Source organism: Dermacentor albipictus, unplaced genomic scaffold, assembly GCF_038994185.2.
Source record: "Dermacentor albipictus isolate Rhodes 1998 colony unplaced genomic scaffold, USDA_Dalb.pri_finalv2 scaffold_13, whole genome shotgun sequence".
Classification (NCBI taxonomy): Eukaryota; Metazoa; Arthropoda; class Arachnida; order Ixodida; family Ixodidae; genus Dermacentor; species Dermacentor albipictus.
Genome location: NW_027225567.1, coordinates 9,894,245 through 9,918,485, shown reverse-complemented (window position 1 = coordinate 9,918,485; position 24,241 = coordinate 9,894,245). Strand labels below are relative to the sequence as shown.

Here is a 24,241-nt window from a genome sequence, read left to right as displayed (position 1 = left end):
TTTGCTCTGAAAACGTGAATAAGACAGAGAAGCACTGTCAGCGACACAACAAACTACGGCGCGCGGCTGGCTCCTCTCCTGTGTGTTCTGCGCAAGGCCGCCACCAGTGGCGCGTCCATCGGCACGCACTACGTGTATACAGCCTGGCTTGACCTTGTGACTGACGACGTAGCTTTCGTAGGGTGTTGCCAGGTGAACGAAGCTTCTGCCGCTAAAACTGGACTTTTCTTCATGGCTTCGGCCACGAGAGGCGGACCGGTAGCCCAGGATTGTGGCGGTTTCAGGGAAGGCAATCCGGTTTGCAAAAAGGGTTCTGGGGTAGGGTATGTATCAGCACAAGACCAGTACGACAGCATCTGGAAGGTTGGGAAAGCGATGAGCATCCTGCGTTCAACGGTGTCGTGCCCCCGGGATCGTCGACGTGGCATCAAACCGTATCGTTCGTTGCCGACTCTCAAATCCATCAAAATGAATTGCTTTCTAATTCAAATTTGCTTTCTTCAATTGCCCGATAATTCGGAAAATTCTACGGCCCCTTTTCGTGTAAGAAAAGTTGATTGGCGACTTTATTTGCTTGCATAAAAGGCTGAATTTCAATATGAAATTTAGACATAATGAAGCAAATTCCCGATTTTAGCTACTTCGTTATATCGAGGTTTAACTGTACTCAATTTAATAGGCAATGGACTAGGCCAGAAAAGTCCTTTTGGTTTCCAGGAGGCATTGGCAAAAAAAATTGAGTGTTTGCTCTTTCTGCCCATACTTGCTCCCAAGTTCTCACACCGCTATGCTGGTGTAGTCCAAAATATTGAGCAGCACGCTGTAAGGTGTCCGGTATTTCAGTCTCCGTTATAAATTGTTGTAGCGTTGCCACTAGCCCCTATGTGATGTTAGAGTAATTCGGCAAGTCTCTATTTTTGTTGTGCAAGAAATCTGTCAGCGACTGCAACTGACTCATTTTCATTCGTTAACCTAACGTAAAATAAAATGGTTCCTTAACCTAACTTAGAAAAAAATGCTTCTTAAATTAAGCATGTCCTGGTAAACATTAATTTCTCACATATTCCACAGCTGCTCTCCACCAGCTGTTGGAGCAGCGCTTTGATCATTGCCATCGATCAGACATCTAGAGAACAAAAGCATTCCTTTTGTATTAGTGTAATAGCAAAGCTTTGCCAGTCAAAGTTTATTGTTTGCTGCAATTTGTGTTGCCATAAAAAAAAACTTGTCACTGCATATATAATGCCACTGCCACCATTCTCGGTTCTTCAGACAAGGAAGAGCCACAAGGCATTTGCAGAGAAAAGTCTATTTTGTTGTTTCTTTACAGTGCCAGTAACACGAAGATTTTGTCTAGACATTTATTTATTGTCCTTCAGTGAAACATCTACTTAAGTTTCGTGATAGTCAGTAATGTGGAGGTGTTTTGCATTTGCATGTCATACAGGCTGAATGCGAGTACTAATCGTGTCATCGCAATGAAGCGCAGATATGTTGCCGGCAGCATTGACTGCTCGACACTGCAATTCAGTTCAGAGTTTTCTGCCTACAACTCTGGAGTTCTCGCTCCACAACTTTGCTTTGTGGCCGGCAACCTACATGCATTTCCCCAATCGCAGGGGAAAAATTATCGTTGCGCATAAAGATAATTGTTAAATTTTAAGTTTGGTGCCTCTGCAAATACAGAACTGATCTCGCTTGTTGAGATTTACCAGTTACATTGAATGCTCAAAGGGATAGTTTAACTGCCACTGGCATTCAACCTTCACGTGTCTTGTGGTTCCCGTCATTATTTTGTTGTGGCTTCTTGTTTCAGACACCCTCTGTGAATGCACATTGGTCGCTTCTTGTAGCCTCAGTGGTCGCAGGACTAGGTTTACTTTTCACAGCAGGTGCAATAATGTCGTGGGATAGTTGCAAGGACCACCTGTTTGCACGGCTGGCAGAGCGGCATGTGTCGTGCGAACTTGCCAAGGACCTCCTTGTTCCAGAACCCTTGGCCAGAAGCAAGTTGCATTGAATCATGGAGTGAAAAAGCAGCTGCTTTTTGTAATCGGCACCTACCACGGTTGAAGCGTGCTACGTGGGAAGCAGTGATGTAGAGTCACGTGATACGATGTCCATGCTTTTACCTGTCTCTATCATGCATATTGGCCTTAATGAGTTAACGAAAACCCAGAGAACTGGCCTGTCACAAAGACAGGAAGGCCCTTTTTTCTGGAGGAAAATTGGAAATCAAACCTTCCCAAACAAATGGAAGATCACTATGAAGTACAGTACAATAATGTTGGAGGGAAAAAAAGCACCTGCAGCATTAGGCAAATATTGATAATGCATTTTTTTCAGGCCTTTGTATAAAAACTGAGCTGTAGGTCCTGACATAGTCATCCTAATGAAATTGCCAGTTGAACAGCAAATTACTAAGATCTGCTAATTACTAAGTCTGCAAGAACCACCTGTATGCTCTGTCCGTTGCGTCTGCTTACCTGAACGTCAGTATGCAGATATTGTTCAACAGTGGTGGGTACCATGTTGCTCTGCAGGGGTCGTGGACTTTTTGTGGGTGTGGAACTAGTCCTTGATCGAGAGACAAGGGAGCCTGCTGGAGAACAAGCCAGTGTGCTCTCTCTCAGGTGTGTATTCACCAGATTGCCTTACTCACCCCTCTCCACCTTTCTTTCTCTTTATCTGCAAGCGTGCTTGGTTGAATATGGTTTCTTCGGCATTTAAACATCAATGACTCTCCCCAGTTTCAGCATCTTAGTTTCCTGTTCTTGAATGAAGTTCAAGTAATTTCGTCTGCTAGAAATTGTTTGCTTATCCAGTGGCCCTTGGCAGCTGCAAACTCCTTGACATTCTCGCAGGTCATTTGGGGGACCACTTCAGTTCATTATTTACTACTTTTTAATGCTGGCTCATGCACAGACAAAAAAAAAGAGGCATTAGACTAGGGTGGTTGCACATTTAGTGCATCCTACACCACTGCACCTTGCATCATCAGTTGATTGGTGGGCTATAATCTAGCTGGTAAAAAAGCCAGCAACAGGGAACTATAAGAAATGTAAATTGCTAGGTGTCCCTGCTGCTACAACAGCATTGCACAAGTTCGATGAAGCAGAATTTTGGTGTAATGGAAGAGAAACTTGTATGTTGCCTCTGTAAATGCCCTCTGATTTCGTTTGTCCTCTGCAGTGTGCATTTGTATAATTCTGGCTTGTTTTTGTTTTTATTTTCCCCTAACGTTAGTTTAGTCACTTATAATCAACCAGTTCCAATCGCAAATACATTCAAATTTATTTTAATGAGGTCTCATCTGCCACAAGAATAACTCCATTATAGTATCCATTATTTGGTAAAAGCATATCTTCGTTGATGATTTGGGCAAGACACATTTTAGCTTAACTTTCTTGTGTCCAGCTATTAATTTGTGCTTATTATATTGTTAGAAATGCTACTGGTGCTATTCCCTGTCGCCAATTTTCGAACAATTGTTAGCTTCAGAAGTAAGAAGCCTCGTGTTTTTTTTTTCTTCCTGTATTGGCCCCATAATGTGAAGAGTGACACAAGCAGATCATTCTTCCACCTGTGGCGTAGATGTTTTTCACACCCCTCTCATCTCCCTGGCTTGTTGCAGGCTCAAGCAAGATGGTGTGCTGCTGAGCACAGAAGGCAAGTACGGCAATGTGCTCAAGTTCAAGCCACCCATGGTGTTCAACCGTGACAATGTGGACACTGTTGTATCGAAGCTTGACATTCTGCTTACGAAGATTGAAGATGAGTGTGTGGACTTGCGCTACAACTTTGCCAATGTGGCACGGTCGCTTGCCAGCAGTGCGGAGTCGCTCTCTACAGCCTCGTCAATCGACTCGCTTGAGGAGAGCTCCGAGGAAGATGTGTCGTCCTCCTCTTAGGGTCTGCCTTGGGAATACCTTTACAGCAGAGAAACGAGTAGCTTCCTTTTTTTTTTTCTGCACAGCCGCTTTTCAATCGAGTGTCCTTGTCTGTAATCTGTTCTACGTGTGTATTTGCAAATTTGATTATTTTGATGCTATGATTTGCACCCTTGTTTCTAAGCTAGCACACAAGAAAAAGATTGCTTCTTGAGAAATGAGAGCAGGGTTTACTTAAACCAGATGCTATTTTTGTTGATATCTTGGCAGTTCATTTATCTGTGGTATCTTCCTAAAAAAAATTGTCATCATTGCTGTGTACTTTGCTCAAGTTTCCTTAGTTTATTTCTTTGCCCTAGACTGCCATTGCAGAGACTGTGAATGCATATATAGGCATTGCTGTTTGTATTTTGACATGGTTAGTAACATGGCAATGTCCTTGCTTTTGCCAGTACAAATATGTAGCTTTCTCTGCCACCCTCTGGGTGGCAATCATGTACGTCATAGATAGAAGTTAAGGGGGTGTTGCTTACAAGAATTGCCACTTGGTCAACATTTTTGCTAATATTTCAAGCTAGTGAAACAGTCTGCATTGAAGTGCCCCTGTTGTCTTCCACTTGCCATAGTTTAACTGTGCAAGAAAAAAAAGGAACCCCCCCCCCCCCTTTTTTTTTCGGTGGGTCACAAGGACACTGATATTGCCAAAGTAACAAGTTTTCTAGTTTATGTGCAAGTAAATGCTCTATTTGGAAGTGGTTGTGCAAATATGATGCTCGATCTTGAGTAGTCATATTTTAGCTGTCACCTTTGACGTACTAGCCTCAAGGCTTTGTTTTATTCTTTGGTGTACCGGGTGCAATGCCTTGCTAATTTATTTGTTTTCCTTCAGAGTGCTTAATGTGCATCATCCTCTGGAGTTCAATTTTTATTGACTGGTATCCAGTTGTCATTTCACATATGTATCAATCTTGTCTTGAAGAGGGGCATCACCTGTCCTTTCTTTCAGCTGTGCTTATTCATTGGAGCCTAAGTATTGCATGTTGCAGTGTTGTGATCTGTTCATATGTTGTGCTCAGCTTTTGTCTCCTACCACATGCGAGTGTCCTAGGCTGGAGGCAGCAACTGATAAGCTTCATTCTCCACAGTCCTCATCACCTGATGTCACCAGCTCATGGCTGCTGTCGAGTGGCATTGTGTTGGTTTCACGAGACTTCTTTCGACTCTGTAACATGTAGGGGTGTGTGAATATTCCAAACTTTCGAAGAATTAATCGAATAGGGACCAATTCAATTCAATCTTCAAATTGAATAGTCTCTATTCATAAATGCAGATATTTTTCGAATACTTTTAGAATATTTCCGAACGTCAACTGCACCTAAAATACTGGGATAGGAACATCATTTTCTATTAATTGCGATAATAGCTATGAATTATTTGAAAGCTATTTGAAAACTGTTCAATTTGCTTCTGGTACTGTTAGATAGTCTCAAATTTTTATTCGCACACCCCTCATAATATGTCACTGCCATATATTTTGAGCAGGGCAGATGGCAATGCTTGTAGCTTTCTCATCACTCACTGTGGGGGTCTGCCTGCCTGCTCTCGGCCCACTCTATGGGGTGAGGCAAGGAGGGTGGGTTCTTTCTGTATATTGTCTTCTTGCTGATAATTCCAGTCTTCCATAGTTTCTTTTTGCTCCACTATACAGTGTCTTCTGCATGTGTTTTAATGTATGCAAACTAAATGGCAGGCTTGATGCCATTCCTTATACATATATATATATACTGTTAGAATGACTTCCTGCAATAAACAGAACCTATAATTCTGTCAAGTGCTGTATGACATGCATCAATGTGAACATTGTGTCATTGGGAATTATTTGGCCATTTCTTTCTTTTTTTTCTTGTGTGTGTTTATATGTTGCAAGAGCCAATGGCAAACATGGTGACATTAACAGAAATTTCAAAATGCAATTGTCTCAATGGAGCTGCATTCACAGGTTAGGTTCCACGGCACTGTTGCAGATGAGCTGAAAATAACTGCAATGTTTCCAGGCAAAACGTAACGTAGTGCAGCTTCAACGTTGCAGTGCAAGGTCGATGCAAACAATCTACGAGCCACCATGTGGTGCATGTGGTCGTTTAAAACAGTTCAGACCTTTGCATGACATCACTAATTTGGATTGCGTCTCGTTTAATTGTATTTAAATTATGGGACTTTATGTGCCAAAACCATGATCTGATTATGAGGCACACTGTAGTGAGGGACTCTGCAAAGTTGGACCACCAGGGGTTCTTAACGTGCACCTAAATCTAAGTACATGGGCATTTTCACATCTCATTTGGTTGGGAGGTAAACTGATATTGTGAGAATTAGTATCAACCTTATTTCTCTTGGAGAGTTTTAGATTGCGAGAAAACGAAATAGAATGACAAGAAAACAAGATGTGGTTATAGGAAAAGACTGTTTTTGTTTCCGCATGAGCCCCTTCACTAAAAAGTAGAAAGTACTTCACATCCGCCTTCATTTGCATTGCATGCATGATGTAACTTCACAGTTTGGCAGTGGTCTGACGATTTTAGTTCTCATTTGTACAATAGTCTTTCCTAATCATGTGGACAGCTCCAGCTCATTTTCCTTAAAGTGTGTACAAGGGGTATGAAAAAATAAATTTATTCTCGCGCACCTATTATTTTGCTGTTTAAGCAAGAGAACCCCCTACATTAGTATAACATATGTTGTACATCACAATAATATATGCTTTATTTTGCCAAGCGAGATGAGTTTGTTTTATGGCTCATTCATTCAAATCGCACTGCAAGCGGCATTTGTCAATCTTCTATTGGATTTTGCAAACGTTTCATGAAACATGTTTCCCTGCTATGCAGGTATGCAATGGCTTGCTTAAGCCCAGATGTGTGTTCCAAAGGTAAAGTTTAAGCTCTAAATTAAAGAAGACATTTCTAGTCGGAAACAAGCAGGAATGGTGAATGCATAGTATCGGAAGCCCACGGTACAGAAATTCGGAAGTGTCAAATGATTTCAAGGAAAGAATGGCATTTGAAAATGCAAGATTCTTTAGTGGAGGTCAAGCAAGTCAGTGCACGTAGACTACTCTGCGAAATTATGCGAGTAATAGGATAGCAAACAATATGGGTCAGGAAATGTGGTTTTTCTGCAAAAGGAACGCTGATGATTGTCATTACATGAGTCTCCTTAGCATCATGATACTGCTGCTTGATCAATCCGGAAACAAGCCACGCGAAAAAAAAAAAAGCAATTTAATGATGCTTTCTCCACACTGGGGTCCATAAAAAAAATGGATCACATCTAATGTGTACAGTCAACAGCAAAAGGATTGCAGGATGCGCGAGCGCGTGGCAAAGCTACCCTCTCGTCTCCCCTTCTAGCGGCGAACCCGCGAACCCATGGTGTCGATACCGACGCCTGCACGCATGCGCGTCCCTCCGAGACTGCAAGCGTGCATGATTCCGCGCTTCCTCCTTGCGCGCCGGCCATATCCGAATGTAGCCGCAAGGTAGCCCTCTTGCGATATGCGCTGTGGCGGCTTCGACGGGCGAAACAGGGTGAAACGTGTTCAAAAGCGTGTAGTTGGGGGCATAGAGTTACTATACTGACTCTAGAGGACAAGCTACCCATAGGGCCCATGCATTAAAATCGGGAACCTCAAGAGCGCCGCCATGTTGCTACGCGCCGAGGTTGCCAGCTCCTGAGACGCTTGCTAGACTTGGTGACAGTAGTCAGTTTTAATCCGGCAACAGTAGCAGCGCAGCAGCATGGCGTCTCGCTTGTAGTGTTGTGATGTGTGCGTGCAGCCGAGTGTTTGGGCTTTATAAGTCGGTTCTTTATTCTATGTTGCGGGATGGTGTGGGTGTGGTCCATGTTGGCCGTACAGCTGGCAGTTATGCAACCGAGGGATGATCCTGTTCAAGTTTCCGGCGGTATGCGGTTTTCAGCGGTCACGCCTGTTGCAGGAGTGTCACTCGACGAGGTTACGAGCTCGAAGCTGTGGTCAGATTCCTCGTTGGCGTTCCGTAATTCTCTTCGCACGGGCGCGGTATGTTGCAAAAGCCGCTTTCGCGATCTATCGTCGTGACGATAGATCGTTTTTTTTTTATTATTATAAGTAATGATCCAGCTGTAGGGCACATGTAACCGACAAACGGAAGTCTCAGGAGAGCACCTGAGATGATAGTAGAGCAGGCGGCGCAGGAACTCCAGGGCACCCGAGGGACAGTGGGGGGGATCAAAGCTCGAAGCAGAACGGTACGTAGGTTGGGGCCGCCGAGGCAGGTGTGTGCCAGGGAGTGTTCGCACGGACAGCTCCCCTGGCACGCGCAGCCGTGCCTCGCAAGGTCGAGATACTTTAAAGGCACCTGCGCCCATGATCTTTCTTTTGCCTCGGCGCAGTGAGCACGATTAACGAGAATAATGTGGAGGGCATCCGGTGCAGTCGCGAATGCATCATGACAAATGTAGCTCGCGTCGCCTGGCGTCTGTAATATCAGAGTTGGTTGTATGAACTTTATGCATAATACGCTTTGTTACGGTACCTTAACGGAATGGGTCTAGAGCACGGTGTTGGTACATTTTTTCGTACCGCCCTAATCCTATACCCCCACTCCAAACACACACACATACCCCCTTTTTTATGTATACATACAATTCCTTGCCATGACAGATCATAGCCTCCTTTATTTTTGAAAAATAGAGGAGGCTACAGACCGATTGACCAGTTCAAGTTGTCAACTTGTCAGTAACTGTCGTAGGAACCACTGTAATAAACACAATTCCACGATCGGATTGTTTACTTTCATTTTTTGTTGTAACACTGAGGACTACATAGAACTTTATTTTGTATATGTGAGAGAAGTATGTGGATATCACGAGCTTAAGCCAATGTGCGATACACAGACAAAGCAGCTGCTACAACATGAACTCCATTGAGGGCCACACAACACATACGTAATTAAAGGTGCAAAATATCGGGGGAAGCTTCAAAATACGTTCTGTAGCACTGCAAAGTATAACATATATTGTATGTGTACAATAAATGTTCAAACATACAATGCGTCAATGTCCCATTTGCCTTCAAGTTTATTATGAAGTTCAAGTTTACTGAAGTTTATTATGAGCATATGTACAACGGGAATCTACTAACACACCCGCAGTTAAGCTGGCTGTTCGAGGTGTGCTGACTGCCTCAGTGTAAGAAAAAGAAATTGGGTAAATGTCGACACCAGTGCCACTGCTTCTTGCCTCTGACCTGCACGTGTCTCTGCGGCATCTTTGTGCACAAGTGTGCTGGCGTGGCGAGGCGTAGGAGTCATCCAAGAGAAAGAGTATTGTTTACATGGAAAAGTGGCTGTTCACATTGCCTGTCACTTTCCCTCAAATGTCTCCTTGGCGACTAGGGTGACACACCCGCAGTCAAGGTGGCTGTTCGAGGTGTGCTGGCTGCCTAAACGAAATAAAAAGAAATTAGATGAATGTCGATACCAGTGCTATTGCTTATTGCCTCTTACCTGCATTTGCCTCCACGGCCTCTTGGCTTGCGGAGTCTGTATGAGGGAGCTGCTGTGGCTAGGCGTAGGCATTGTCTAAGCAAAAAGAAATGGCCATTTAAATGGGGAATTATGGAAATAAATGCAGTTGTTATGTCTGCTTCTTGCACTCTTCTTGCCTAAAAGTTTCCAAACATAGTGTCCAGAACACACCAGCACTTTGACTGCTTCTGCTTTTTACCTGCAGGTGTTGCTGCGAGATCCTTAGTATGGCTGCGTGCAGCATTGTAACACTTGGTGGAGGCATTTGAAGTGGTAGCCGAAAACATAAAGAATCATCCTTGTCTGCACGAATGCTTTCAATTTCTAAATGCAGTGGTAACTATCACTATTGGTGCAAGGCCCCCCCACATCTATGCGGCAAGTGCCATAGCTCGAAACTGAATTGTTCCTTTAGTGTTTCACAAGGCATCTGATATGTCCACATTAAATGTGATGTGTTTGTTTTTATTTATCCGTGTGGAAAGAGCATCATTAAATGGCTGAAGTACTATAGCACCAAACAGACGACACAAGAAGAAGAGACACGGACGAGCGCTTATGTCCGTGTCTCTTCTTCTTGTGTCGTCTGTTTGGCGCTATAGTACTTCAGTAATATGCACCAACTAGCCCAACAAAAAGTTCTGCTGGAATATCATTAAATGTTTTTTTTTATTTTTGCGTGTCTTGTTTTTTGGTTTATTTCTGAATTTATCATGATGCTAAAGTGACTTAGGTATGTAATGGCAATCAGCTTTTGTTTTGCAGAAAAACAATGCATTTCCTGACCCATTGTTTGACTTCCCCTCACTCGCATAATTTTGCAGAGTATTCTACCTATATTGACTTGCTTGACCTCCACTAAAGAGTCTTGCATTTTCAAATACGACTCTTTCCTTAAAATCATTCGGCACTTCTCATAATTTCTGTACCTTGGGCTTCTGATACTCTGCAGTCACCATTTTTGCTTGTTTCTGACTAGAAATATCTTCTTTAATTTAGAGCTTAAATTTTACTTTTGGAACACATGGAAGAGGTTGCCATTGCATATCTGCATAAAAGGGAAACATGTTTCATTAAACATTTGCAAAATCCAATTGAAGATTGATGAATGCAGCTTGCAGTGTGATATGACTGAATGAGCCATAAGAGTAACTCATCTCACTTGGTAAATGAAAGCACATATTAGTGTGATGCACAAGATACGTTACACTAACGTGGTGGGTTCTCTTGCTTATACTGCAAAATAATCGGTGCGCGAGAAAAAAGTATTTTTGCATAACCCTTGTACACACTGACTTAAGGAAAATGAGCTGGAGCTGTCCACATGATGTACTTATTTTACCTGCGAGTATGGTCAACAAAAATGTGTCCCAGCTGCTTAGTGGTATTCGGGATTATGTCAGTATTGCATATGTGCCTGTTGTCGAAAATAATTGAATTTTGAAAATGCTCGCAGGGATCTGATATGCATATCTGCAGTTTATGGATACATGTAAAAGACAGCATCAAGTGCAAGTGAACGGTCCCACAGGCCCGGAGTCGATCATGCAAATAGATTCGCTGCACAAATTTGTGATCAGAAAATATATTCCACATGAAATGGCATGCAAGGAAGTGTTGAAAATATTGCACAGTTACTAAAACGCCTACGCTATTATTATGTGGGTAGATGCACTCGTTATGCAAAACGGACGTGAGGCGTGCAGACAGGACACAAGAGTAGAGTATTTGCAAGCAAGCAACACGAGCGCCGTCCACTTCTCTACTCTTGTGTCCTGTCTGCACGCCTCACCTCTGTTTTGCATAATAAATCCTTACCAACTAGCTCAGCTTTCTGTCATTCTAAGTCTCGATGCACTCGATTTCATCCGCATTAGGCACTCGCCTCTTGAATACTTCGTGGCACAGAAATACTCGGCATCAGGCTGTTTTTCTGCTGTGGCCTTTGTACAAGCATGATTGTTCAAAGTGCAAAAAATAAACAGATTCTTTGAGTTGCTTGTGGCTTCGCCAGTACAATTCCAGTGCGCTGGACCGCCTGTCCAGCAATTTCCTACTGAAGGGAAACCTGCAAATAAAAACACCGCTCCGCATGCAGAAAAATGCTCTACTGTGACGCTTCTCAAACGATTGTGATGCACCACAAGAGCTGCCTACTCGCGTGATATTCTCAACAAGGGGATACATTCGTTTACTTACATGTGAAGGTATATGCCAGACTACTTCGGGGCTTCGGTGGCACATAAGGCACGAGTGTGCCATAGCATCCGATGTCGACGCGCGATCGCATGTCGAACCTAAACGAAACTACTACGCATCCAAAAAACATATTCGAAACCGAAATTCGCGTCATCCTTTATTGCATGAATGCGTACATCGTGATTTACATAGGTCACGGACTTAGTGATTGCTTTCTGTAAACTTAATATTAATGTACCACCTCCATAAAGCCATCAGGTATGCGTTTTTAGATGACAAAGCATAAGGTGACCTGCACTTGTTCTCAGCTCTTTCAATAGTAATTGCGCTGGCCACATTGACCAGTAGCAACAGGGCGGCGCCCTAGAGGTTCCCACTTTTCCGGCCCAGCTTTTCCTCTAGAGTTGTTCTACTAACTCTATGGTTGGGGGCGCCACTGCGGCCGCTTTTTGTCGAGTCACGAGCGCTGACGCATAGGGCCGGCCCGGTGGCGAACGCAACAAGTCATTTTCTTTTTTTTCTGGGCTGCACCTTTTCGTGGCCAATCTTCGTAGCTTCTTTCTTTTTACGAACGGTGCGTTCTACCGCAGAAGAGCGTGGCAAGACGCGCTCTATAGACAAGAACGGCACCGAGAGCGGCGCTGCTGCGCCGGCGTTGAGAGCGCCGCATGCGAAGCAAAATTCTATTAGCAGGTGGTAACCCTCTCCCATCTCTCGTTCGCGCCGCCTTGATTGCCTCCTGCACTGCGCGTGTTTGGGCACGTTTCGTACCGCGCGCGGTGTGTGCGCGTGGACATTTCCTTCGAAGGGCGGTGTACAGTCTGTTTCACATTTAGGGGAAAACTCCCAGCGCATTGCATCGCGATGCGGTGAGCGCTTGAGTCAGGCGGCGGCAGCAGCTCGCGCAGATGCTCGAGGGGCGGGATCTTGAACGGCGTCGTCTGCTACGGCGGCGCGCGCTGGCCGCATTGTCGAGAAACGTTCTACTGCCAGGTGCAGGGCGCCGATCACATCGTTACTGCGTGAAATGAGCCGGTATTCTTTGCTAAGCGTTGCGCGACGCCCACTGATACGCCTCGAATGTAAGTTCATCGCTGCATGGAAGTCATAGACGGCGTACTGATATACATTCTTGACGGCCCGTTTCTGGAAGACGACTATATATTCTAACGTGATAGGACGCCGATCCACACTGCTCGTGCTGTGCAAGAACTGCTAGAAGAGCGCGCAGTCACTCTCTTGGAGCGGCCGCCTCAATCCCCGGGCGCCAACATCATTTAAAATGTCTGGGGCTCGTTGAAAGTATCGCTGGCGCAACATCCCCTCTATCAGTCGCTCGAGGATAGGCTTCGATCCACCATCGTCAGCGACTGAGACGTGCAGCGAATGAACACATCCCTGATCAAGTCATTCTACACTTCACTGCCTTCCAGCATGAGCACTGTCATCGCTGCCGCTGGGGACATGACGAGATACTAACTGAAGTTCCGAGCGTGACGTGTCCAATTCCCCACCGGCGGGCAGGGTCTGTCTGGTGTAGCGAATGATTGTCGAGAAAAATCACTTCGAGCTCATTGTCTGAACCAAAAACGTTCATTTAATCGTGTCCGTTTGTTTCACCATGTTCGACTCCCATTGTTGAGTGCTTTGTTTTCCTTTCGAGTCAAACAAAGACTGAGCACGTTGCGCGCACATCTTGGTGCGTTTTGTCGCTGCTCATTACGGTAGCACACACAGTGAAGAAATATACGTGCACACGCTCAGTACTCCGGCCTTTCGAAAGAACAAATGAACCATGCTGTCAAAAGAGGTTTGTGGAACTCCATTATCACCAATGAAGGATCAGAGTTTGGCGACGCACAACGTTTAGTAAAGAATATCAGCTCAGTTCCCGCAGTACCGATGAAATCGGTGCACTGCCCCTGACAGTACCACGCTTCCCGAAAATGCGGCCAGCGCGCGCCGCCGTATCAGACGACGCAGATCACGACACTGCCCCTCAAGCGTGTGCGCCTGCTCGAGCTGCTGCCGCCGCACGACTCCATTGCTTGCCGCATCGCGACGCAATACGTTCCGAGTTTTCCCCTTAGTGTGAAACAAACTGCACACGCTATATTTGCCTTTAAGAAGCTCGGTACGCTTGACGATTATTTTTATGGCTGCAATGCGGCGAAAGGGCAGCGTCTGCTTAACCATGTAAGGGACGCTGAGCAGGTAATACGAAACGATATCGTATGTGCCGCCGGAAAAATCGTCAGCACATACGATGCGGCACATACATACGGCACCTACGAGCTAAATTCATTTTTGCAGTTTCTCACATTATGTTTGCTACAAATCCGTGTTGTCTCTGATGGCGACAACGGACTTCTATCGACACTGTGCGGAAATAAACAAGATATATCGCTGCATAGCACAAGTACGACATGCGCACACAACTTTAACTAGTACGTCCCCTACATTACGGAATAGAGGCAGCAATGTAGACAGCTTGGTCATTTTTTAACAGTACTCAAGAGACGGAAGTTGAAAGTATTATTAATCATTCCTGCTTCAGCAATGCCGGTGCGACCAAGACGCGGGTGTGTATCGTCCAGTAACCCGATCAATCGGTGCGGTGGTGAAGCGGGAATGAACTCCGGTCATGTTCAATGCATCATGCACATATTCAATTTCTCGGCACGCGTGAACTTCGGCCACTGCTAGCGCATACAACAGACGTGGTTTCCATTCTTAGACAGCGCACACACAAACGAAACACGAGAAAGAAGACAGGACAAGCGCTCGTTTAACTTAAAGTTTTTATATGAAGAAAAGGATTATGTACCGAGTAATTAATAATTTCACGTGGGTTACATATAGAAACCGTCATACACTCAGGAGTGATCAATGAACGAGCTCGCTTCGTTTGCCAGTTGTTTACTTCGCGCGGCGCATGTCTGTCGTCTGCTTCTTTCGTACCATTTTCTTGTGAATCGGCAGAATTTCACTGGTGGCATCAACCTTTTCATGTTTACATTGCTGTCGTGACAGTTAACAACACAATAATAATTTCCGGTCATCCGAAGAGGCGCCGTCGCAAACAAGAGACGTGTCGCGCTCAGCGCGAGCTGAACGCGGGCGCGACCGCGAAGGGAGGCGACGGCGGAAACCTACACCCGTTGGAGATGAAATCGCTCCGCCAGGGGAGAAACGAGCGCTGGCGTCTAGGATGAAACTTGGCGTGCGGTCGTCTATTCGCAACTCCAGCAATTCATGCGACACCTAGCGGCAGTAGGGAGAAACGAAATACAGAGGTCCAGTCGCCGTGTGTGCCGTGGAGGCTGCTGTCGCGGACGGAAGAATGAAGCTGCTAGCAAAGAAAAAGCGAACGGCCAAGCAGTTCTGCTGTGTTCCTCGGTGCGTGCCAGCGAGATGGAAGGACCGCGATATTTCCGTTCACGCACTTCCCTCCGAGTGGAAAGGCTGAAGCCGCAGAACCAGGTGGATCGCTAACCTCCGCATCGGCAAGGCTGTGACGCTTACAGTGACTGTTTGCTCACGGCATTTTGCACGGGATAATTTCTCCTTACCAGGTGAGACACTATTGTGAACTTGTGAACTCGACCCTAATGCATGACCATTGTGCGTGGCCATTATACATGTCACTGTGTCACCTTATGTAAACACGTTTCGCATTGCGGGCACTGGCGATTGGGATATGCATTATTTGCTGCATATGTTAGCCGCAACGCGAAATTCGAGCACAGGTTCGAGACCTGTCACAGCGGTTTCTCCGAGGAACGTCTCTTCTACACTCGTTAACCACATTGGCTGTAATTAGAGCTCATGTTCGACGCTTCACAGCGGTTTCTGCGAGCAACGTCACCTCTGCGCTCGTTGGCTACACCCGGCTGTAACTCGGGAGGCTTTTGATGCCCAGCACGTCTCGCGCAACTTATACGGGCGTCGGAGATTCAAATGTTTACGAATGATGTACTAGCAAGTTCGGGAAGTGTTGAGTGTAAACGTGCCACGTATGTGGCATGCTAAAGCGGAATAAATATCATGCGTGGTGCGGATGAACTTGCAGCACAGGCGCACTGCACGCGGGCACTTCCCAGCGCGACTGATTACGAATTTGCCACTTGCACTTGAGAATCTCCGACGTGCTCAAGAGTGGCCATATGACACTGGTATTTCGCACCGACGGCGAGCCTATCGCGTTCATTGCAGAAGTTTGCCACTTACGCGGCAGCCACATGTCAATTTTACACGCGTTTGCTAGTTTCGAGGAAAATTTACGGCGTCCGCCGTCTACTGACGTGTCGCATATGTATGTGCAGTATTAGTACCTAAGCTAGCTTTATCTGTGTTATTAAATCATCCCCAACTCAGTGGCATAACTACTCCGGTCATGTGGTGGTGTTTGCACCTGTGTACTTTGTGTTATGAGCAGCTTTCAACTACGTTTTGCAGATGCTACATTCGGTGTACATCGTTGCATAGCCTTGCACACTCAAACCGTGCTTCATTTCCTTGCAAATGCTTTTTTATAAATATTGTAGCTTTGTTTCTGAGGTAAAAAGAAAAAAAATTCTGGCTGCAGCCCATATTGAGGCACAACAAAGCATAAACAATTCATTTATTTTTTCAGATGTAGCATGTCAAAGACAGCAGCTGAAAAAAATGCAATACCAACTGAAAACCTGCCAAGGACGTCATGTTATGATGAGAACAAGGATGCTCATATGAAAGAGCTTTCACTGGCAAGACTTCGCCGACGTGTGTATCGGTCAGCCAGAGTAAGTTAATTTGACTACATGGTGCAGCACTTATATGCTTATGGTACATACACCATGTCTACAAGCATGCAATAGATGTCAACACCTTTTAATGCATTACAGAATGAATCAAGCAAAGAAACTGTTGCCTCCCCATTAGAAGCAAAGGTGTTGCCCCATGCACCTGTCAGCACGACCACCATGGTAAATTGGCTGCCTGCAACTTGTGCACACATTGCTTCACCACTAATTCCTTGGGATTAAACTCTGACATTGCAGGACGATCTCCCATCCCCTGACCGCAACAGCATGGACCAAATAAGTGACAAAGGAAATATGGTAATTTCTTTTTGTATATGTATGTGTTGTGGTAGCTGTCTTTACCTAGACGGTGGCATGCTTTCTGGATTTACATCGTAAAAGCATTGTAGCACGTGGTGTGTGATGGGTGCACATTAATTGCAACTTGTGCACACATTGCTTAACCACTGGTTTCTTGAACTGAACTCTATCTGACATTGCAGGACGATTTCCCATCCCCTAACAGCATTGACCAAAGCCTTGCAAACACCATAAGGGACAAGGACATAGCAAATATGGCAATTTATTTTTTCTATATATTTGTGATGTGGTAGCTGTCTTTACCTAGCCGGCAGCATGTTTTCTGGATTAATTCGTGAAAGGATTGTGGTGTGTGATGGGTGCAAATTAACTGATGCAAAAAGCTTGGCTTTCCTACTTCCAACATTGAATTTAATACACTGACGTGCATTATTGGAATGACAAAAAGAAGCTGCATTTCGCGTCAGATATGTCAGACATTACAACTCTTGCTTTTGTTTTGTGACAGGAATGTGCTTGCCAACCTGGCCTCCAGACATTAATGGCAGAGTACTCAAGAGAAGAAAAAGACGTGGCAAATTTCCTACTAGAAATGGCTTCACGGACAAGGCTTACAGAAAGCAAGGCTGCCCAAGTGACATCGGGTACTTTTCCACAGAAGTTTGTGAACACGATAAATAGTAGCGACGTAAACACATTCACAGGCCTGCCATCATTCGATGTTCTGAATGTTCGTGTGACGTGCTACACAAAAATTCATCCACTTTCAGGACGGCACCAGTTATGTGTAAAAACAATTGCATTGACATTGGTGAAATTGAAGCATATTTCCACTGCATTCTTGAGTCACCTTTTTAACTGTTCTCTAACTACATGTAGCAACATAATTGCAGAGACTGCTCAGTTGATGTGTGAAATTTTAAAAGTAACTGTGGCTGTGCCACCAAAAGATGAATTCCAGTGGCGCGTTTGCATATTCGGCATTAGGTGATTCACCTGAAGTCGTGCCATGGCTGGCGATATTGCAAGTAGCCTGTATTGCATAGAGGCATTTGTGCGTGTGACCTTGGCTCCATCAAAGCGTGGCGGCCTTGAGAGTAAGTGCAGTCTTCTGTTTGGAAATCCAGCATTTTTTATGCCACTCAGCCACTTCATACTTTTCAGACACGGTCGTTGCCATGTGATCTACATGCTGCACTTGTTTGCATTGGCCAAACCTGCAGACTTCAACTTCAACACACTTTTTGTAAATTAGCAATGCACATTCTTTTGCAACTTGTATTCTTCATTGAAGTGCTGATTTACACTACGCATTCTGATGCAAGTTTTCATCTTATGGTATTCCGAGATATTTGCAGTTCACTTATGATCTGTGTGCATAGAGTTGTGGTTATTCTTCAATGGCGGTTTGTTGTCCCTTTCCTTACTTGTATTTTTTCACAAAATAAACCACATGCACTCAATATTTTGTTCACTGTACTTGCCTCATACGTTTTACTCAAGCCCATTTTTGTTGCACTTTTTAGCATATGAGGGTATATCTGGCCAAACAGAACATGAGAAGTAACATGGAACAGTGTCAAACCTGCATACGATGAGTATTTAACAAGTTTGGCCACCAGAGTTGAGTACTCTGAAAGAATGGTTTGATTCAAATGACCCCAGCTGGTATATGTACCATAATTTATGCTTCTTCCCAGTTTGTTGAATACAGTGCAAATGGCTGTCCTGGGAAGCATAACTAAACCACTGGTAATACAACATGGGGAGACACTTGTGCAGACTTAACATCAGTGAATGATAATTATTGACCTCCAGAGAGCATATAGAGCTGTCCTTACTATCAACATATCAATAAATGGAAAGTAAGTGACATAAAAGTTTAACATGCACTTAAAGCACTTAACAAACACTTAAAGGGGCACTGAAACACTTCCAACTGATCATAGTTACCTCACTACAAAAGGACACCGCCTGCTGCAAAAATTTTTCGAATCATTGAACTGTAAGCGGAATTAGTAGTTATTGCACTGATGCATTGCTTTCTCCTTTCGCCTCAGCTAGTGTGCTGGAAGCTACACGGTGCATGGCAAGGTAGCAAGGTCCTGGTCAAGTTTTTTTTTTTACACATTGCTACTTGTGGTTCAGGCATGTGTGGCACTCTCTAAACGCGAGATGGACGCCTGGAGCTACATCACTTACTGAGACCAATAAATACACACGGCTGTCTGATCGTCCTGCGAACAGAGCTTGTGGTGGTCGTGGTATCTATATCATGCGGCATGCCAGTTTCAGGGCCCCTTTAAGAAGGGCACTAACAAAGACAACAAAAGTTGGTTTCATGAGTTCTGCCTGAGTCGCCACTGATATCACGCAGTTGCTCGAGCACAAATTGTGAAACAATAGCGTATGAGCCATAGGAAACGAACAGTCATGTCGGCAAAAAAAAAAGAAAAAGAAAAAAGCAGGATATGTATTGTGATAGGTAACCCCAAGCGCCACAGCACAAGGTGAAGCTAAGTTGCAGTTCGGCACATAATAGGATCTCTTCTGCTTACAACGGTGCACGCACATGAACATTCCACTTTACTACGATCTTTGCACTATGAACAGCATTGAAACGCAATGTAGAGACGAAACGTTAAAGGGACTGACAACTACACCAAATGTTCCAGGATAAGGTGCCAGGAGAAACAGCCGAGATGTGCTTGCACTTTTGCGACAATCCAGCAGTGCACGAACACTTTGCCTCCACGATCGATGGGTCCCGGAATGCGTCGGCGATTCTCACCACAATCTCGTGCGGGTCCGCTGTCACGCCGTAGGTTTGCACACACGCGCGACCACTTCTACTTAATTACTCTTTGTACCACTGGTGCCGACTAAAATGAGGTGCTCGACGTCCACTACCCGTTCTCCCCCCACAAAACAGCGCGAATTAACATCGCAGTGCAACAAACTTAATGTTTTCACCAAGGAAAGCGTACGCGGGGACCTCCGTAAAGCCGCCATACTGCACAGTGTAGCCAGACCGGGTCAGGCTCCGCAGCGCCCCCTAATGTTGATTTGAGTTGCCAATAGAAGGAGACCGGCAAGACGAAAATGGACAGTTGATTTCCGTTGTATAAACGAAGTTCTGCCCGTCGAAGCCGCCACGGCGCACATCGCAAGAGGGCTACCTCGCGGCTACATTCGTATATTGCCGGGCGCGCTAAGGGGCTCTTGCATTGCCCAGGGGGCGCTGCGAATGGATGGATGGATGGATGTTATGAGCGTCCCCTTTGGAACGGGGCGGTGGCTTGCGCCACCAAGCTCTTGCTACTATGTTGCCTAATATCCTACCTAGGTTAACCAATGAAAAAAAAAACACTATGAACTACCACGTCCAAATTTTCTGATACCCTATTGCGAACTGTGCTTTTGTACGTCTCCGTCCTTTGTCGTTTCCCTACTTTTATTCCACCAATCCTCCAATCGCCTCTTACTGATGTCTATCGTGGACCTGTTTGCTTTACCACTGCTCCCGCTGAACCCAAGGGCTTCAAGGAGGCCAGTGGTCCCTAAATCGACCGCTGGATAGACGTCTTCACATTCTAATAAAATATGCTCCATCGTTTCCCTAGCTTTACCGCAGCAAGCACATGCTTCTTCTTCCTTCTTATATCTCGCTTTATAGGTGCGTGTTCTAAGGCATCCCGATCTCGCTTCGAAGAGTAATGAGCTTCCCTTTGAGTTATCATAAATGGTTTCTTTCCTAATTTCGTTTTTTCCCCTTAAGTAGTTACTCATGGCAGGTTTCTTTTCCATTGCCGCCACCCATGAGATTAATTCAGCCTCTCTGACTTTCCGCTTGACCTTCTTTGTTGCTGTGTTGCCCACCCCACAGGCCGCATACTTGCTGGTAAGCTTCCTAGTTCTTTTCCTCCACTGTGAATCAATGTTTTGCCTGTACAGATACCTGAACACTCTCCCAGCCCATTTACTTTCCTCCATATTCCTCAGCCGTTCTTCATACTCAATTTTACTGCGAGCTTCCCTCACTTCAAAACTAGTCCAGCCCATATCCCCTTGCACAGCTTCATTTGTAGTCTTCCCGTGAGCGCCCAATGCGAGGCGACCCACTGACCTTTGGTTCCCGTCGAGTCCTGATTGTACCCCTGATTTTAAGCAAACAACCGCATTTCCAAAAGTAAGTCCTGGAACCATTACCCCTTTCCATATACCTCGGAGGACCTCGTACCTATTGTATCCCCATAGCGCTCTGTGCGTTATTATGGCTGCATTTCTCTTCCCCTTGACTGTTATGGGAAAAAGGTGCTAAAAAGCGCCCTCTGTCCTAAAATGGGTCGTACCAAGCTCGGTCGTCTGCTTCGGAAAGCACGTTTACAATATGGACCCGCCACTTTCGGTTGTGTTGTATCACGGCCTGCAGCGAATATCCGGTGCCGAAGATTTCTTCAGGGGTGGCACGCTGCGTAAAGGCAAGAAATTATGCAGTGCCGAATGGCGTAGCCAGAATGGCCAGTGGCGTAGCCAGAAATTTCGTTCGGGGGGGGGGCTCACTTTGCAGCTCGGCCTGCTCCTTATAAGATTAGTCGAGGGATATATATATATATATATATATATATATATATATATATATATATATATATATATATATATGTGTGTATATATATATATATATATATATATATATATATATATATATATATATATATGTGTGTATATATATATATATATATATATATATATATATATATATACATGTCATTCAACAACCTTGTTTACATTTTTGTACCTATGCAACGACCAGGGTAAAATCTCAATGACGCTTTCCTTTGTTAGAATGTATTGCGCAGGAGCAGCTGTCACCGGTTGTGCAGTGCGAGTAATTGCTCCGAAATTATAGTCGCAACAGAGAGCACATATAAAAAGCAAGAGTTCTGCAACATATACGAGGGCGAGTCAAATGAAAGTGAGCCAATGCGAATATATGACAAACGGGATACTTTATTTAAAAGTAGTCACCATGAGCATTTAGACACTTGTCCTACTAACGAGTCGCGTAATTCCCGTCTCATAAAACTCCTTGGGTTGCTGCCTCGAAAATCGGTAAATGACTACACGTCATCTTCCGACACGAATCTGTTTCCCTTCAGCAGTTTCTTCAAATTTTACCAAATGCGGAAGACGCAAGGCAACATGTCTGGGCTGCATGAGGGATGTTGCAGCGTTTCCCACTTGAACTTTACCAGTTTTGTATTAACCACATCAGCGACGCGGGACCGGGCAATTTCGTGAAGCAAGATGTCCCCAATGCTCAATTTTCCACGTCGTTTGCTCTTAAAGGGGTTGGGACACCATATTTTCAGGCTATAAAAAGCATGTTGTAGGCTGCTTCCGTATGCAAGGACACCCAGAACGAGGTATTGGACGCTGCAAACATTTCAAAATAATTTTAATTCAGCTCCAAAAAGTCATTAAAAACTCCTTCTCATAGTCGAGACCCATCGCTAGCGCGGCAGCTACTACGTCACAGAGGAGGAACGAAAATATTGACGTCATAGCACACCAGCACAAAAACGTGACGTATGATGAGTAGTAATGAAATGCCGATTACGGAGCCTGCTGAACAGAGCGACCGAGCATAGCCTCCACTATGACCGAGCTACAGGTATATAGAAATCCTTTCTTAATGCCAAGAAGGGGTAAGGCGTGCAGACACGGACACAGGAGGAGAGAAGTGGACAACACGAACGCCGCACGGCGGCCCGCGAATGGCAAACTGCGTGCGGCGAGTTGCCGTGCCGACGGGCCTTTGCACGTTTGAGTGTAAAACAGTAGCCGGCCGACTCCGAAAGGGACCAGGATATGCGGCGTTCGTGTTGTCCGCTTCTCTCCTCGCATAGTCGCATAGTTCGGCAGCTCGGAGCGGTCTCTCCTTCGCTTGGCCTTTCTCAGTGTTAAGGCCCGTGCACGTTACCGGCACGGAAACTCGCCGCACGCCGTTTGCCGTTCGCGGGCCCCCGTGCGACGGCGGTTTTGCTCGCGAACGGCGAGATTTCCTAGCCGTAGAGAGACGGGCCCGGGACCCATTTGTGCGGCAGCCGTACGGCGAAGCGGCCAATCAGCGTCCGAGGAGTGGTCACTCTGCGCACCGACGGCAGCTTCACCGCCTCTGATCGTTCGGCGCCGCCGATATCGTGGCTAGGCCTTTTCCGGTTCACTTCGAAGCTAAAGCTTACGGCGCTTCGGAATGAATCACCGACTCTCACAAGCCGCAATATTTTCTTACCGTTGTTGTCGCTCTTCGCAATATTTATAATAATCGCGACATGCACTTCTAATCGCCAGTTGACCTCTGCTGGCAGAGCACGCGTACGCGCGAGCAGACGACGCAGCATAGTTTTACGTCACTATTATTGTGGCCCACGTGACCAAGCGATGTTGCGTTTCGTCCTCTGTGACGTCATAGCATCCCCCGGAGCCCAGAAACCGAAACCGAAATCGCTCGGTATAATAATGCTATTATTAAATTATTTATCGGATATATATGAATCCCGCTGTGTGTATCGTGCTCCCTGAAGCATGACGCAACGTTTGAATCAACAAACGCATGAAGGAAAATTTTGATGTCTCCACCCCTTTAATTGCGACAGCAACCGATCCAATCTTTCACAATATCTGAAACGATTTAGAGACTCTCCAGGTTTAGAAAATTCGATCAATAGTGGCCCCTAATGATCTAAAAAGAAGTCAACGCTTTTCTGGCATAAATGACGGCCTTTGTTTTCCTTGGGAGTGGTGAATTCAAATGTTTCCACTGTAACCTTTGCCGTATAGTGTTTCAGGCTAGTAGTAGCGGCACCATGAGTCATCCCCGGTCACAACTGCAGACAAAAAGTCGCCACCCTCATCTGGGGTTCTTTGACGTGCACTTAAATCTAAGTACACGGGTGTTTTCGCATTTCGCCTCCATCGAAATGCAGCCGCCGTGACCGGGATTCTATTCGCCCGACCTCGTGCTCAGCAGCCGAACACCACAGCCACTGAGCAACCACGGCCTTTTCAATTGTGTTGGGGGTGATTGCACGGTGGCTTTGGCCCGGCCACGGATCGTCTTTGTAACTTTCATGTGCTTCTTTGAACAGTTTGCTACAACGCTTCACAGTGGCCAATGACACGCAATGTTCAACGCATACGGCAGCCATACGGCGAATAATTTCTTTTTGGAAAACATCTTCATTTGTCAAAAACCTCACGACACCAAACTGTTCAACTTTTGAAGTGTCCATTATGTCACGCAACCATGTTCAACCCCGTGTATGAGCGCATTAAAGAACATTTAACCTCACCTCTGCATGTCACTTGTAAATGAGATGCGTATGTGCTACGCACATGCCTCGAAAATAATGAACCGAACCATTATTGCGCAGGGCGGGTTGTCTCACTTTCATTTGACTCGCCTTCGGACATTAGA

The 24,241-nt window shown here is 45.3% G+C and overlaps 1 protein-coding gene and 2 long non-coding RNA genes across 7 annotated transcripts in view; 2 read left to right on the top strand and 1 right to left on the bottom strand.

Annotated features, from left to right (window-relative positions):
• The window catches only part of LOC135915698 (5-phosphohydroxy-L-lysine phospho-lyase), a 56,481-nt gene extending 50,760 nt beyond the window's left edge, over positions 1 to 5,721 (top strand). For all 3 annotated transcript variants that reach the window (XM_065448836.2, XM_065448837.2, XM_065448839.1), the window contains 2 exons: positions 2,544 to 2,633; positions 3,635 to 5,721. In XM_065448836.2, the coding sequence (XP_065304908.1) occupies positions 2,544 to 2,633; positions 3,635 to 3,911 (367 nt within the window). In that variant the 3' untranslated portion in view covers positions 3,912 to 5,721. The remainder of the gene's footprint in view (positions 1 to 2,543; positions 2,634 to 3,634) is intronic.
• A 146-nt stretch (positions 5,722 to 5,867) lies between these two features.
• LOC135915699 (uncharacterized) lies at positions 5,868 to 11,740 on the bottom strand. Its single transcript, XR_010568724.2, has 3 exons — positions 11,657 to 11,740; positions 9,437 to 9,511; positions 5,868 to 9,372 (listed from the first exon to the last, which is right to left on the bottom strand). It is a non-coding gene; the product is annotated as an uncharacterized lncRNA (long non-coding RNA).
• Positions 11,741 to 14,899: 3,159 nt separating this feature from the next.
• On the top strand, positions 14,900 to 18,224 carry LOC135915700 (uncharacterized). Of its 3 annotated transcripts, none has more exons than XR_010568725.1 (3): positions 14,900 to 15,231; positions 16,293 to 16,440; positions 16,543 to 18,224. It is a non-coding gene; the product is annotated as an uncharacterized lncRNA (long non-coding RNA). The 3 variants fall into 3 exon arrangements; XR_011509500.1 differs by having other exon boundaries at positions 16,293 to 16,758; positions 17,270 to 18,224; XR_011509499.1 differs by having other exon boundaries at positions 16,293 to 18,224.
• Positions 18,225 to 24,241: the final 6,017 nt, after the last annotated feature.